The sequence below is a fragment of the Tenebrio molitor genome, chromosome 2, assembly GCF_963966145.1.
Source record: "Tenebrio molitor chromosome 2, icTenMoli1.1, whole genome shotgun sequence".
NCBI classification, from domain to species: Eukaryota; Metazoa; Arthropoda; class Insecta; order Coleoptera; family Tenebrionidae; genus Tenebrio; species Tenebrio molitor.
The window spans coordinates 17,087,390-17,104,966 of NC_091047.1; the positions used below are offsets into that span (position 1 = coordinate 17,087,390).

Consider the following 17,577-nt stretch of genomic DNA (forward strand, 5'->3'; position numbering starts at 1 on the left):
GCGGGTCGAACGTACTGGATAATAAATGTTAATAGGGAAACAAGTGTTCAATTTTTGTGACCTTGTGCGTTTTGTACCTACTAGAAATACCTACCGTGCCCTCAAATAAATTCGGACTAGACCTTTCCAAGTTTCAGACGTCTCTTTCTAACGTGACGTCACATGACCGTGGGTTCTGCGCAGATAGGGCCTGGGCAGGGGATTTGTTGTCACCACATTGCACAAATGTTGTTATATAGTACATTTATTCCTGGTAGGCGGTTGCGCGCGCCATTTACAAAATCCTGCAACGAAATGCGACCTCCCTATTGGTTACTCTTTTCCACTAACCAATAGGGAGGTCGCATTTCGTTGCAGGATTTTGTAAATGGCGCACGCAACCGCCTACCAGGAAAAAAAATACTATAGTAACTAGGTTTGACACTTCTGACATTTCCTAATTGACAGACAGCATTTTAAAATTCCTATGGCGTTATTTGCATTGAAAAACTCCAAAACACCAAATATAGCGTTGTAGCGTTGAGTTTGGATGCAGTTGTGTAAACGCGAAACGTTTTTTTTTTTTAAATGATGTGACACCCACTTCCGGCCTTAAAATATGATACCGATTTTGCTCGATAATTTGACACCCACTTCCGGTTTTAAAATACGACGTCGATATTTTTAGATAAAATGACCACCATTTCCGGTTTTGAGATATGAGCGGCTTTCCAGTTAGGAGTTGGAGTAAGTACAGAGTTACATGAACCTCTAATATCCCGACTCGGCACCCCCCACTTTTCGTCACGTGTCAGGTCGGGTTTTGTGATCAGGTATTGCGGCGGCCCCAGATATCAGGTTCAAACGTGCAAAATAATATGTAGTTATTTTCGATATAAGGACGTTGTCACATCATTTTTCAGGTCAGGTCAGGTCAGGTGTAGTCGGCGTTTTAATTTTTAATATGATTTACTCTTACATTTTGACAAGTGGTTCATAGTGGGGGGTGCCGCGTCGGGACATTAGAGCTTCCTCAAATGACTCGTCTCACTTTGGGAACGTTCCTGTTAGACAAATTCACTTTGACCCAAAGGTCCAAGTGTTGCACGTTGCACTCCCCTTTCCTCTCGAGCACTACCTCGTCAGTTGGATCGTTTCGACTCACGCATGCGCTTTTACCTTTTACTGGTTATTATTTCAGTTCAACAGGTCACGATCTGTTGAAGTGATCACGGTATGTTTCCATCCTTTTTTTTCGCTTTCCCGTGAAGCCGTCTTAATGCGCATGTCTGCTATTAGTACGCCCCAAGAAAGTAAATCAAATCACTTGCGTTGTGATATTTAGTGTGGTTTTCTAGTTTCTCATACTCTGAATACATTTGTGATGCAAAAAAAATATATAGTGTTTTATTTTCCTGCAGTTTTATTGTTAATTCCCAAGATCTCAAGTAGTGTTAACTGGGGCGTACCTCACGGGTTGCATAAAATTGCACCCATTTCCTTGTCCCTCACCGCTTCAATTTACCGCGCCCATAAGCTTGCGTATGTCCCCTCCCTATACTTCTCTACTCCTTGTTTCCCGGCATAACCACCTAACCTGTAAATTGTACTTAATAATTTCTTCCATATTACTGTTAAATAAAATATTTAAAAAAAAACAACCCCATGCACCGTCCCATGTTTATTTACATTTGTTTTTGACTTGGAGTTTTGACGCCAACCCATAACCGAAATTTCTAATAACCGCTACGTTTTCGCGTTAACTCGTAACACTCGGTTGGTTCATTTATAACTATTAACATACCTAGCGATGTTATGACTATCATAACAACCGCAGATGTCGGTTTGAAATCCGAGCTCGTAAAGCGAGGATTTTAAGACATCTATGTTATGATTCATAACATCCGTGGTTTCTTCAATAGTTTACGGGGTTTCAGAATAAGCCGAAGAAAATTTAAAACAATTAAATCCAAAAACTCGTTTTAAAACAGATTAAGTTGATCGCGTTTGCATGATAGGTATGTTCAGGTGTCATAGTTACATTTGGTTGTTTATACATGCCTATATACATTATATTATGGACGTTGTACCACTCGATGCTACGAAGTGCAGTTCATAGCTCCGTCTATTTAAGTAATTATTATTGTTTTTAGTTCCGTCTGTTTGAATTATTAATGAATAAAGTTAGATATTGTCCTTCATTTGTTGATTGTTGTTGACTTGTCCCTATGGCAATATTACCCTACAGCATAACTGCACTAGTACAGTTATGACTCACCTACCATCCAACTTTTGTGAATGTAAACCAAGGCTTACTATACTGAAACTGCTAAATAGCTATAACTGCTGATTAACCACCTACATCTACGTCTATGCCACGCCACACACATAGAAACTTTCTATTTGCTGCTTCCTATTAGCCAGCCATACACGAGCGGATTTTTTGACAAGCTAGGGATTTTTTCTAAGGAATCGACAGAACCCATAGGGCCGGTCTGTTCGTTAGTGGAGGAAGAAATCTGCGAGCCAGATCGCGGGGAAACACCCACAGGCCCGATCTCTGCCTGATCCGTGCGGGAGTTGGGAAAACCCTCAGTTGCAAAATCTGCAGATTTCCTCGTCGTTCTCGTCGGTAGTTGTACGTTGTACCACCAAATACCAGCGGATCAAGTAAGATGCCAGTTTCCTGCGTCTTAGCTTGAAGTGTTTTGAAAAGTTTGTGCGCAGTAATTTTATTGCGGAAAAATGGTAAAAGAATGACGCAAGGGAAACATTGAACAATTGATTGAATTGTACGGTGAGAGATCGTATCTTTGGAGATTAAATCACCCAAACTACACAAATAAAAACATAAAAAGCAAGAGGTACTATGGCGGACAAAAAATTTTGAACGACTTGTTATTCCTTTGACATATAAATGTAAAACTGGCTTTATGGTCAACTAACCTCATTTTTTATTTTTGCCTTTCTTGTCATGTCACCAGTGACCGTGGAGGGAGAAAAGACTGGAGATGGCATTTCCTATGCTTCTCATGTTAAAAATCCGAACCCTCTAAAAGCACGTGCAACAACCTTTTATGACCCAGTCCACAATGCGCTAGATAAAGAAGCACAATGCGCGTGGAAGGAAGGCGAAGGAAGCGATTGGCCTAGCGTCTATATTCAGAAACCTTTTATGACTCTGTAGTTTTCGCGGGTCGGTACACTTATTTGAATTAGTGCCATCTCCAGTCTTTTCTCCCTCCACGCCAGTGACAGATTAGTCAATCATAGATTAACACAAAAATTTTGGTGTGCCTATGTCGGCTCACGAATCGTGAACGTGGATGAATCTTAATCGTTTCGTCTTTGCCGTCGAAATTGCGAAAGTCGCTGCAGCCCCTAGGCTATCGAGTGGTGTAGAATGTAGATACGTACCTATCTAGTTCTTACAGGTTTAGCATCAACACAAAATCAGGAATGTCTTCATCATAGATGAAACCAAATTTAGTTCTATTTACATCAAGACAGAACGACCCAACAGGTTGTATTTTGGTACGCAAATATCAAAAAATTCAAAGTACAGATCAATCCACAATACTAACAAATTTAACATTTATTTATTAAACTTAAAATTAAAAGTTTAAAATTAAAAAAAACTTTGCAACTAAAACTGAAGAAGTCAATATTTGATCATTGCTCCATTTTGTTGTACAACCAAGAGCAATCTATTCCTCATGGACAGGCACAGATTTCGGTGATAGTTCGGGGGTGCCTCTTTCTGTTCCACGGAAGACACCCGCCTTCTTCCAGAACCTGGATGCCGTTCCACCGTCACAGTGTGTTGCCACTTCCGCATAATGGCATGAATAGTGCGCTTCAATAACCCTAAATTCGTCGAAATTTGCCCATACGACATACCCCTCTGGTGAAGGGTTACTATTTTGGCTTTAGTAAATTCAGATACGGCTGGCATTGTATCACTAAATTATTATTATAAACTTGAGAGACGTTTACTTCAAACCGTCAATTTTTCGATTTAATTTATAAACGTCATAATAACAGTAAAGGGCAGCTTACAATGACATTTTTTGATATGCCAAAATTTGATCGTTCAAAATTTTTTGTCCGCCATACTATGATGTATGTTTTTTTTTTGAGAGGTAATGAGCACCGGCAGCTGCCACAATCTTCTTCTTTCTATCCATTTTTCAAAGACTACTGAAGAAAGTACTATTCCGGACACGGAATCTTGGCCAACATTTTTTAGACATTTCTAAAAAAAATGATGTAAACCAGCCATTAGTGTCATTAATAAATGACAATTATTAAAAATCACTTTGAAGTTTTTCTTATGACATCAAAAAAGCCTGGGAAATGGCATTATCGAGTCAAAAGTTGGGTTATATTCAATAAAGGCCAGTTCACACATATTTGTCAGTTAAATGTCAGTCGTGGCCAAGATTCCGTGTCCGGAATAGTACTTACGAGAGCTCGACCCGCCTGGTTTGTGGCCTGTCCGACGTGCTGGCCGTCCTGGATTCGCAGATAAATTAACAGAATTCCGTCAGTTTTCCCCACTCACCAATGCATTTTTTGAAGGAATTCCAACGGGCTCGGCTCGTACTTACGTTAGTGGGAGTGGGCTACGACAGGCCTGGAGATTGGCGGATGAGATCTCGGAAAAATCAGCAGTTCTGATCCACCGATCTGACCTGTGAAAAAAGCCGCTCGTGTATGCCCGGGTATTGGGAAGCAGAGCACTGCAGTACAAGTGCAGCTAGTCAGATGGAACGCTGTTCTGCATCAGCTGAATGTACCCCCTAATAGAACGGTTGCCATGGTCACCACACATCCATCGAAATTCTACAGGGTTATTCTAAATGATTGTAGTCCAAGCAGGCGTGAAACCTGAATGTAAAATTTATGGTTGCCGCTACGTATAAAAAACATCAAAATGATGTGAATAAGTGAGTACACACCGTTCACACACAGGAGTTAAATTGGGTGCAAAACAACTCAATATTTTTGGATTCAACCGTTAATTTAAAAATAATAAGTAAAATCCTCATGACCGCACTTTTCACCTAAAAAATGACAGTGACAGCGACAAAAATTGACAGTTCACATGAAAGCGACAAAAATGTATAACATGGGCATGGCCTGCTTCGACTACGATCATTTAGAATAACCCTATACATATTTGCCGCACTTGCGTCGACTTCAATTTCTCTCGAACAGTTTCTACATAGTGTTCACACACATTAATCTATTACATAATTATGATTACATCTTGATTAGTAAATTAATTAAAGCTTAAATGACCTAAATTAAGATAATTAGACCTGCTTTACGTCATTTAAAAACCTAGAAAAATTGCTCGTGAAATCCAAGATGAAGATTTTGCTTCAAATGAAACCCAAACACACCTACCCGAGAAATTGCTCACCATCTGCAAATATATCAACAAACAGTTCAACATACTCTCAAGAAACATCAATTTTTCCCTACATACAACGAATCAACGAAAGGTACATGCTCTTTATGTACATGTACTTTGTGAATAAGTTAAGAGAAGATCCGATTTTTTACCATCTTAGGCGTTACCAAAGGTCAGTTAAACGCATTTTCGGCAAAAATGGTGCATTTAGTCGAAACAACCGTCGTCACTGGAGCCGAGGAAATAATCATGTTGTTGTGCTTCCACAACAACATGATTATTTCCAAAGACGATTTAGTGTTAACGTGTGGTGTGGCATATTTGGAGATAGACTAGTGGGTCCCCTTTTTAATGCAGCAAAATATCATGCTCTATTATCAAACGAAATAAGCAACTTTCTGGATGAAATGCCACTAGCAGTGTTGAACACTGCCACACCATTGCATTTCTAATTTTGGTAATCGATGGATGAGTACTTACGGACCTATTCGATGGACCGCTAGATCCCTAGCTTTGAATCCATTGGATTTATTTCTATACAGGGTCTTTCAGAACTCGCGCCCCAGAGAAAAATGGCACTGCCGACGACAATAAGTTGTCAAAAAATAAAAGAAAATAATTTACTACTGCTTACAGAATTGAGATAGAAGACTTGTAATTCGACTAATCCCAGAAGGCAAGGCGGTCTAACAGAAGGGCATCTCGAGGTGTGATGTTATTTCTACCAAATAAAGCCAGTTGCTAGGTTTTAAAAATAATCACATCAGCTTCAAAAAATGTTTGGGTTACTGTAATTTTGACACGATTAGATTTGACTTTTAATTGTTAACAAATTTAGGTTAACGGTGGTGTCATTAAGATGTTACAGGTGTTATTCCACCGCAAGTTCGGATGCAGACCCTTGGAGCGTGGACCTGACGTGAGCCACCAGTGTCGGATCTGACAATAGATCGACTACAGAGGCACTGATGATTTTTGGCTGGTATGATCGGTCGCGCTCTCAAGTTTCGTCTTAGACCGGCCGCGGGCCTCGGACTCGTGGGGTAGTGGTTGATGATAGTCGCAACTAAATGACAAATAAATAAAGTTTTCCCTTTTTATTACAAATTTAATTTGACACTTACATCTTTCAAAAACTCCAGTCACCCACATATTTTCAGGATATATTTTTCGAATGAAATCCTAGACGTAAAATTACGGCAAACACACCTTGAAGGTGTAGATCTCTGATCGATCAACTTTAAGTTGTCTTTTCTCGAATATCTTTTAAGCTAGATTTTTTTTTCACACATCCGAATGCGATCTTGTGTGTGCTCTGGGGCGCGAATTCTGAAAGACCCGTATATAATATTCGAGAAAAAGGATAGTGCAAGTCTGTCAGGAAATACCTACCCCCAAATATTTTACTAAATGCAACGACGGGCGTTTCTAGAAGATGTGGTACAGCATGGAGGCAATTTTGAACTACAAATTTGTTGTTTGTTTTTTGTTTTTTCTTTTAATGTACGGATATTCAGAGGAAAATTTTCCATTTGAACGAATAAAAAAAAAGTAGTGTAATTTGCATTATCGTCTGCAAAAAATAGATGGCTAAAAGAATCTCGAATCAAATAATGTTGAAGTGTTTTTCGAACTATACAGGGTGTGTCAAAAGTCGCGGATACGCTCTTGGAACTTGGAAGTATTCACTTTCGAGTATCCACTACGGTTGTTAGTTTTATTTTATCTAAATTCGTTGAGACACAGTGAGCTTTCAAATGTTAGAATAAGAACCTATCATAACTATTATCTGTGTTATAACTGTTATAAACAAAATAGCTGTTCGAAACGAATCAAAAATAAGTTAAGAACAACTCCTAATTGTTATAGCGATAAGTATGTTAAAATTAGTCTTCTTCTTTGATGTTAAAGTTTGAGGAAAAATTTCCGAAAACCATTTGGAAACATGCTTATATCACTTGGTAGGCATCACTGAACCCGTGTTTAAAAGGCTGTCCGCGACTTACGACACACCTTGTATTCGATGTGTCATTTATTCAAATCGGATTTAAAATAAGTAAGATACAGCGTCAAAGGTTTTTCGTCAGTCACCCGGTATATTTTTTTATTTTTTAGCTCCTGCCATTTTGCATTTCGGCCAAATCTGCTTCACAGGCCGTCAGTAGCTCTGATCCAAGCACAGGAAGATGTTTTGATTATTATTTATTTAACTGATCACACAATTTTTTCGTATTTTCTTTTTAAAGAATTTTAGAAAATATGATATATGTAAAGACATTGTCAAAATTCAGCATCAACAAGTAGAAACATCAAATTTTTGGAATGTATTTATTTCATAACTAAGTACCAGTGAAAAACCACAGGTGCTAGAACAAAAGAATGTAACAATGAAAAATGTTAAGCTAAAAAAGTTAAGTTACAATTAATTGTAACATTTTAAAACATATATATTTTTTTAATTTTAGGGAACCTTTTTTTCTCACTTCTTTGTCAGGAATAAGTTGTAAGGTGTAACAAACTTTAATTCCAAACTGCCTCATACATAAAAATCTCCCATTTTATAGGCGGGTCATTATAAGACTTAAGACCCTTCGTTGGGGTCGACATCATGCAAAAAAACCAATGAAGACAGCTGCAGTTACCTAACCCTATGCATGAATGCACCAAAGTCCGCAACATGTGGACAATAATTCATAATCTACCGACTAAGCATAAAATAAAGTTCGGTTCCTTTACACCCTCAACGTGGTGTAAATGAAACAGAACGACACATACAGAAAAAAAGCGGGGTAGCCAATTCGGGGTCAAGCGCCGGGGTCATACAGCTGTGTTATTTTTTTTCTTAATCCTAAAAAATATTGTAACAATCGAGTATCTGTCTTTTTATTACACCCTGTCCCCCACAAAAAAAAAAATGAGAACATATCTCATTCGTTGTCAATGATGTGTTCCCCCAATTACGCTGACATCATCAGGATTTTCTGACGTATTTATGAGTGTAACGGTTTTTCGAGTTTTGTCAGATGAGAAACAAAGCGAACATTTCTTTAGTAAAACAGAGACGGAGCCCAAGGTCTTCGACTCCGCTCCAAGCATTGAGCGCAGGCCGCACGTTCTAAAAATAGACACGGGTTTAACCTTCAAGTTCTGCGTCGAGGGTGGGGAAGTAGATTTATACCTGCACCTGGTCACGATCATAAAAGTTCATAATCATATTCGTAACACAGGCAAAAAACGAGAAAGACAAGTTATGCATTTCGCTCTTTATTCAAAAATGAAGTAAACTTTGAAATCTACTGACTCTACTGACCACTCTTTTTCTCACTTACTTCTTTTCTCAAGTTCTTCGCGTTTGACCGTCCAAACTTAACATCAATTGACCTGTTCTGGTTCCTTTCTTGATCAAATTGACAGAAAACGCGTCTCGATCCTCGTTGGCCACGCTCCCGTCAGCCCTAACGTCAAACCCCTGTCAAAATTTCAGCGAAATGGAAATCGAAAACAAACTAGACGAAGATTTCGTCTTCTATCTGGGCTTCGTCAACTCATACCTCAAACACGTCCGCGACAAAGACATCAGATTCCACTGCGAAGTAAGCAGGAATCTGTTTCGGCCAGTCCCTAAACCCCTTTTTGCAGCAATGGCTGCAGAAACTGTGCGGCGAGCCTTGTTATGGCATCGAGAAGAAACGGGGACGCAACATCTACCTGTCTCAGTTGCTGCTCTGCATGCAGACGGGAACTTTCGGAAAAGAGTTCCAAACGCCGGTGAACGAAGTCGATGTTGCTAATGCGTTGGAGGTGTTTCAACTGGCGCCGGAGGAGGAAGCCATCGAGCCACCGGCTTGGTTGGAAGACAACGACGCCGATGTTGGAGCGTTGTCGAGGAACGCGAAGAAAGGGAGGACGTATCTGGCGACGAGGACGTTGCCCGACGGGCAGGGGGCGTTCGCGTACGTTGCTGTCTCTTTGGAGGAGGAGGAACCGATGTGGTTGGGCGGCGGCGAAGGGTGAGGGTGTTGACATGAAAGAGAACACTTGACAAAGACATTGTAGCGCTTTTGACCGGCACATGGAGCAGAAATACAGAGAAGAGATGCCAGACTACGAGATGGAGAAGATTCTTGCAAGAAGGAAGGATCCCAAAGAGAGAGAGAAGGTCGTCACGTTCTACAAAGTTCTGCTGACGAACATCGAAGACGAACTCGATGGTAGGTCTAAGGTTTTCGGTGTGTCTGTTTAAATAATTGTTATTAGAGAAAATCCAATCGGCCCAAAACGAGACCATCAATGGTCTGTTAGAGCAGCTCGAACAAGACATGAGAGATCGAGGCCAGTTTGAGCCTTTCGAGAATTTAGGAGAAAAGCAGAAGCGAATCGAACTTCTTCTCGTTCTCCACGACAGGATCCAGTTGAGGATCAACAAAGTAATGAAGCGTGAAGAACTCTTGGACGAAATCGAACAGGGTATAGTGTCGAAGTCGATCTTTGAGACTTCTGTGACGGCCGAAGACAAGTTCCAACTGCCGGCGGCTATGTGGGAGCAGGTCATAAACAAAGCTCCCAACCGGAAGAATCTCGAAAAGTTGAGAGATACCTACCCGATGATTCTTGTAGAGAAGTGAGACTCTCGTTTCGAGGTTACTCGAGCTCAAATCGTCTTCCGCAGATTCCTCGAACTGTTGTCTAACCACAAGGAAGAGATCGCGATGAGGATGCACCGGCGACATGAGAACATAGCGGCTCAGATGAAGCGAGAGTTGAGGAGGGAGGACGAGAAAGGGAAGAATATGGTCGATGTAAAAGACTAATTTGTTTAGGTTCTTGTTGCAGTTTCTCGTTGTAGGGTGCTCAGAAAGGTTACGATCATTCAGTTGAAATACTGAAAGCTGTCAAAGATGCCTACACTAAGAAAGTTGAATCAGAACGGAGGAACGAAGAGAAGACGAAGATACCGCAGTCGGAGCACTCGCAGCTTTACGACCAGATGAGGGCGGCTCTATTCGATACTCAAAAATCTGTCGAGGTAGATCTGTGTGAGGTATTTACCTGCAAAATCTATCGATGGGTTTTAGAATGAAGCGGCTAGGGGGAGAGTGTTGGCTGCCCAGATCGGCGAAATTAACGAACAGACGGAGATGTGTTCCAAAGTAACGGAAGGCAACGTGAGGAAGATCGAAGAAACTAACATGGCGATTATGAAGAATATCAAGAAGTTGAATGCTGCTATTGATAATATAGGCAAGCGAATAGAACAGGTGCAGAAAGTGGGTACCAAGAAGCCAGGCGACCACTTTGATTTCTTCTTCTGAACAAAAATCTCATTACCAACGAAGTTGTATGTTTCTGACAATAATAATTAGTTCCGAAAGACAGTTTTTGTATTTTTCGAGCGTATGCAACGGATTATAACATGAGCAGAGCTGAGCGAAGTTGTTGAACTATTGGATTGTGAAAAAAGTTTTAGAAGGATGCTCTAAACTGGAATTATTTTCTATATAATATGGGTGCTATGTGTTATAAAAATTAGTTAGCACAAGGCGCCGTGGCTTAGTTGGTTAAAGCGCCTGTCCAGTAAACAGGAGATCGGGGGTTCGAATCCCCCCGGGGCCTCGTGTTGTTGTACCCTCCAACACAACTTTTTGTGTCTGCTTAAAAAATACATTATTTTTGTTTGCCTGTCCCACTAATTTGAGAACCTATGCTCACCCTTTACATTCTACACTTCCTGCAGAAATTGCCGATTTTTCTACAGACCCACAACGCCAATTTCAACGGCTCCGATCCGAAGTATGGAGACGAGATGTTCCCGGGATCCAGTCCGACTCCGCATTCAAAAGATTGTTGTTCTGTTGATCCATTTTTGAATTATAAATACACGGCAACAGGTCCGCCCCATCAGCGAATTTATATGTAAATGTCTGGCCAGGGCCAGTCGAGTTTCTGAGAAAAATTTGTTTGGTTTTGCTGTATGTTCAATATCCATGGGGTTTCAATCTCATACGTTCGCAACAACTTCGGGTTGTGGCAGCGCCATCTTAAATTGAGAACAGCTAACCAATCCGAGAGATGCTTACAGAAATATAGCTTTTGTCCATTAGCATGTTGGATCAGTTTTTTAAAGGAGAAGCAGCTCGGAAAGCAGAAAATAAATCCCCCGAAGTGCCTGAACTACTCACCAACCCCAACACACAAGATGACGCCGAGTTCGTCATTCGGGCAGAAGGCGGAAGCGGAATAAGTCGAGAGAAGTTTCTCCTCCACCAACCACCAGCTGAGACCAACAAGAAGATCGAGCCCGTTACTCCAGGTAAGAAGCTACAAAATGAAAAACGGAGGAGGCTGCTTCTGGTCATCCTTCAAACAAAAGAGAGCTGGTTGGGTATTTGTGGACTCATCAAAGAGCCCAAGACTGCCTTTCACCCAGGCAAAAACTACAGCCGATGGCATTCTGCATCCAGGCGGAAAGCGTCAGCGACTTAGGAGCGAAGGCAAAACTCTTTGACACCAAAAAACGTACTTTTTCTTTCAACAGAAGAGCAAGAAAGAGCTCCGAGTTATATTGGATGGGGACACAATTACGGACCATACCTGTCTCTGAAGGAGAAGTAAATATCTTCTCTCCCAAAGCTTCTGTCCGGAAAACGTCTACAAACGAAAAAAAAATGCTATTGGAGATGATCACCGTAATTCTAGCAAAGGAGGAGAAGAAGATTTATGACGTGAAGACTATGTACCATTTGAGAATGCAGCCAGAATTGTTGATGAAGCGCCAGAAATTCGGATACGTACAAAAGGACTGCAAAATTGACTCCGCGTACCTACGTTAAGTGCAATGAAGGTCACTGAACAAAGGACTGCAATCGTGTAAAAAACCAACCGGCGGCATGTGCGAACTGCGCAAGGCGCTGGAAATCCTTCCGCCGCTCAAAGAAGTTGAATCTATCATCTAGTGGTCCGGACCGTTGAAGACGTGTCGAAGAAGGACAGTCTCCACCGGATCTAGAAAGGCAACGCACGTAGCTCCCCGGCGTCCGCGACCCCAAAGCCAAAGCTGAATGCTAAGCTTAGAAAAACAAAATCCGTAGCGTCAAAACAGACACTCTCTTCGACTTTGCAGAACGCAGGGACGTGGCGTGACAATCATGAGACCCAACGAGCCAATCCCCGTGGGTAGAAGGGATAGGTAGATCGGACATTGTCATCTTGAACGATGTGACTTTTCAGGCTACTTTCTTCGAAACAATCAACGATCTCAGTTCGGATGATTTTCCAGTTCTCCTCCAATTGGAATACATCAGAGAACCCGAGGCACTAAATGTCAGAAATCTAGTTGATTGGAACAAGTTCAAAGGAGCGATAATCGGCAGGATCGCCACAAGTTTGTGGTCAAAAGTAGTCGATGAAATCATCGATTCCATCGAAGATCAGATGCGAGGCCCTAGGCTTCCCGTCAAGTGATCCATGATAGAAATGTCCTGCTGATTACGAACGCCATTGGTGCAAAAACAAATGAAGGTTTGCTTAACACGCGGACGTAAACTAACTGACCCAACAGATGCTCTGGGTCATGGTACAAATATATATGGTATGCTCACGCGCATCTTGTGTGACGTATGCTGGCTGCATCCTTTACCGCGAAATTTAAATTTTCCTAATCAAATAATTGTTGCCCAAAATTACATCAATGTTGTGACAATTATTTATTATGACGAAGATGTCGACCGAATTCTTACGGCGTTAAGCCGTGCACAAGCGGAAAATTATCACGAAAATCTTTTCCCTAGGGAAACTTTCATATATAATATACCAAGGGACAGATATATTGCCGGAAGTTTTTTCGAGCAGTCCTCACCAACGAGTGTTTGTAGCAAGAAAATTACACGAGGGCGTCAGCCCGAGGGTAATTTTGAGCGACAAACACAAGTGTTGGACTGCAAGAAAAAAATTCTGGCGATATATATCTGTCCCGAGGTATATTCGGAAGAGAATCGCCCGAAAATTTTTTTCTCTAGGTCAATTATATCGGAAATTTTCCCTAGGGAAAATTTCCGCTTAATTAAATTGTGATTGGTTGCTATTCAAACAATTCGGAGTTGTGATTTGTCAATATAAATCATGTGACATTTGAGGGCGATTCTCATATATAATATACCAAGGGACAGATATATTGCCGGAAATTTTTTCGAGCAGTCCTGACAGACGAGTGTTTGCCGCAAGAAAATTACACGAGGGCTTCAGCAACAATTCGGAGTTGTGATTTGTCAATATAAATCATGTGACATTTGAAGGCGATTCTCGTTCGAATTATAAGCATACCATATGTATTTGTATGTATACCATGCTCTGGGTGTTGACTGGAACACGCAGACCTGCACCACATCGAGGAAATGCGTAGAAGTGTGCGACGATCAGGAACCGATTAAACTCACTCCAACAGCAGAAGTACATATACGGGAAATAATCAGTAGTTATATCCCGAGTGCAACGAGTATAATCGGTTAAAGTGTGTGCTGCCCATCGTTTGAAAAATTTTGGTTAGTAGATGACTTGAATGCTTAATAATTTGATAAAACCCCGAGACCATAGGTCGAGGGGTTTTATCTCAAATTATTAAGCAGGATAGCATTTACTTCAAAGCTTCTCTCCGTTGAGAAAGTAAAAAAAATGTCGATACTGACGAGGTTCAAAAACACAAAAAGGAATGCAAGATCATCACAGATAAGCAGTTCGGATTTCGGGACAACACTGTACCACCCACCAAGTAGGTAGTCGGAGTTGTTAAACACGCGCTCACCAAGAAGCGGCCCATGTATATAGGCGCAGTACTCCTCGACGTGGCGAAAAAGTGTTTCTCCATAAGCTCGTCGTGGCTGGCTTCCTTATGAAGTAGTGCATTTCTTTTCGAAAAGTAGAAAATTCAGTGTGAAGATACGAGTAGATGGCTTCAGATCTGCCGAGAGGAGCATAACTGCTGGAATTATCCCGAATTCTCTGCTTTCATCTATCCTGTTTGCCCCAAAAGCGCAGGGGTCGGTAACCTCGACATCGTGGTACGCATACATATGATATCCCCATTATGCAAGCACAAAGAGGCCTTGCACCAAGATTGTCCACGGATACCTACCAAACTGTTCTTGGACAAGAAGGTCGTGAGACTGGGAGTATGTAAGAATCATCAGTTTGGAAACACGATGCGAATACGCACGTTAGGAGATTCAAAGTTGTACAGAATATATTTTTCTGTATGTATTTCAACGCATCTTGATTTGTTCGGAACACCTAGTTTCACATAAAAGCTGAGATGATTTAGTTCGTGAGGGAAGCCACCTCGAATGTGTTCGCGGCTGTCAGGCGACACCCGAACGAGTTAATTCGTCGAACACTGGACTACCTCACCGACACGTGTCCTAACCCGTAACTGTTTCTAAACACCGAAATTTCCCCTTCCATCTCCCCTGCAGTGAACCGAGTGTAAATTTGGCGTTGGAGAGTCGATTGAAAACGCACCACTCGTGTAAAAGCGTAACATTTAAACAGCTGATCCGTGATTCGCTATCCGTATACTGCATTCACAATCGACCCTTCAACGCCAACTTCGACGCCAAATTTTAAAAAACACCCTTATATCAGTCAGACTAGTCTAATCTAATGCGCCCCATATACGCTCCGGAAATCATCAGAGGAAAAACTGCGCAGTCCAGATCTTCCGTATTTCCGGAGCGTCTGTGGTAGAAACCTGCGCGGACTTGGCGGACGATTCAGGAGGCCGAATGAGAATGAAAAACGATTCTGAATAACTGTGCAGTCGTAAAAGTTAGACCGACCGGAGTGTGTGTGGCGTTGTCAGTTCAATTTAGTTGAGGCTGTCTGTCAGACAACATATGAGTCGAGAATTTCTTGAAGAGTTTCTCAAGATTTACGAGTCGGAACCATACCTTTTAACTTTTGGCAGGTTAAAAGTAAACTCTATCATGATAGAGTGAAAAAGGAAGCGTTTTTTGTGGTAAAGGTGTTTCTCGGTTGACATGTTAATTATTCCTTAGTACTGTAATGGTGCGAAACTTAGGTTCGCTAAATTAAGAATTTTAATTTTAAATAATTTCAACAAGACGTCCAACAACTATTCATTGGGGCCGGAATTTTTGTTAGTTGTAAATTTTATGTTTCTCAATGCCTAAATCCTAATCCCTAAAAGTGGTAATGTAGTACCCAAATGAAATTGGCCGACCTTTGAAATTGTACGCGTCTGAGGGACACTAAACACAGGTATACAAGGGCAACAAATGGTCATGGGGAAAAACGTTGCAATAAAACACTCGTTGGACATTTTTGGTAATTCCATTTAGAATCAGGGAATAATTGCATTACTTAATTAATTTGATGTTAGCAAGTTTCAAATTGAAAGAAACCCCAAATTAATGTTCACTAGGTCAATGGACTTTTTCTCAAATTTATGTCAAATGTGTAATCAAACGGGGAGAATTGCAAATTAGAAACTAAACGCTTCATCGTAGAAAATAACTAAAGTTGATTGCACCACTTATAGTCAGAAAAGTCTGTGGCGCAAAGTTCATTCAGGCATACCCGCAGTCCAGACTGCACGGTTTTTCCACAGAGAATTGAATTGATTGAGTATGGCAGAGGCCGAATCCAGAAATACGGAAGGCCAGGCCTGCGCAGTTTATCCTCTGAGGATTAACGGAGCGTGTATGGGGGCCTAGAGAGTTTAGGGCAGGGATGAGCAAACTTTTTTTACAACGGGCCAGCTATAAATTTAAAAATGTTGTGCGGGCCGCATGTAAGAAACAAACAGTTAACAGTTGATCAACCTCGTCTTCAAAAAAATGATTTTTCAAATTGCATATTAAAAACATGCAAAAAGTGAGGGTAGATTTAAACAGTCTGGTGGTGTGTTCACAATCGTCTCTTCAACGCCAACTTCGAGACCAAATTTATTTTTAAAAAACCTTTTTGTTCGACACTGTCAGAATTTGAGAATTTTCTCCTTTGTAAACGGATTTTGATAAATGTCACAACTTGTCAAAACGAAACGTCAAGCTAATTTTAAAGATTTTAGGCGATTTGGAGCCTTTAAGGGGCTCGTCGAACAAAAAAACGTGGTATTCAACAATTCCAATCCACACGTCAATTGAATGTCTTCTTCTGGAACTAAAATGTGATCTTCTCGTTAGCGGTCAAGATCATGCTTATTCATTTCGAAACGCCCGAAATCGTAAAGATGTTGGACAACGTTTGCATTGGGAAGTTTGAAGTAGGTATCCTTTGACCCTACCTTTCACCGTAGATTTGCCGTGCTAGCTCTGAATGTCCACGGGCTTCGCCACAGATCAAAAACCATATCGGTTTCCTCCTGGTTGGTGAAAGACATTTGTGATTTAAGTTGAGGTTAAGATTGGTGTTCTTGTCAAAGTGACTTAATTTTGAATTAAATGACAACAAAAAAGTCTACTATGATTCAGTGGCTCCCAAACTTTTTTTAGAAAAACTTATAGCCCCGTTTTCTCGAAAAATATCAACATTTGTATGAGGTATTATTGGTTCAATTGTTACTTTTTGTGGGGTTCTATCACAGGTTCAAATATCTGCACAACCTCCAAAGTCACCCTGTATATAACAAAGAAAATACCCCCCCCCCCCTCATCTATTATTCCATACTCTAACGACGCGCTCGTCCACGTCCCTAACCTCACTCCCCCATATTTCCCTTCCCCATTTTCATTCTGTCCTCGCGCCGACAACCTAATTCCCCCCATTGGTTGAGGACAACACTCTCCCAGGTATTCCGTCATGGAGGAGCCCCGTAAAGACTATGACGGCAACCCCACATCCCCATTTTCATTCTGTCCTCGCGCCGACAACCTAATTCCCCACATTGGTTGAGGACAACACTCTCCCAGGTATTCCGTCATGGAGGAGCCCCGTAAAGACTATGACGGCAACCCCACACGGGCCCATCGGTTCGCCCCCCATATTTCCCTTCCCCCTTTTCATTCTGTCCTCGCGCCGACAACCTAATTCCGCACGTTAGTTGAAGATAACAGTCTCCCGGGTATTCCGTCATGAAGGAGACCCGTGAAGACTACGACGGCAACCCCAGACGGGCCCATCGGTGCGTCCCCCATATTTCACTTTCCCATTTTGATGCTGTCCCCGCT

General features: G+C 41.4%; 1 protein-coding gene and 1 non-coding gene across 2 annotated transcripts; both read left to right on the forward strand.

The window, feature by feature from the left end:
* The first annotated feature begins 8,794 nt into the window (after positions 1–8,794).
* Positions 8,795–10,773, forward strand: LOC138124188 (GRIP and coiled-coil domain-containing protein 2-like). Its single transcript, XM_069039132.1, has 7 exons — positions 8,795–8,991; positions 9,038–9,408; positions 9,455–9,609; positions 9,656–10,019; positions 10,068–10,197; positions 10,245–10,424; positions 10,474–10,773. Exons 1-7 carry the CDS (start codon positions 8,887–8,889, stop codon positions 10,708–10,710), a joined length of 1,542 nt encoding a protein of 513 aa, XP_068895233.1. The 5' UTR covers positions 8,795–8,886; the 3' UTR covers positions 10,711–10,773.
* Positions 10,774–10,937: 164 nt separating this feature from the next.
* On the forward strand, positions 10,938–11,011 carry TRNAT-AGU (transfer RNA threonine (anticodon AGU)). Its single transcript has one exon. It is a non-coding gene; the product is annotated as a tRNA-Thr (tRNA).
* Positions 11,012–17,577: the final 6,566 nt, after the last annotated feature.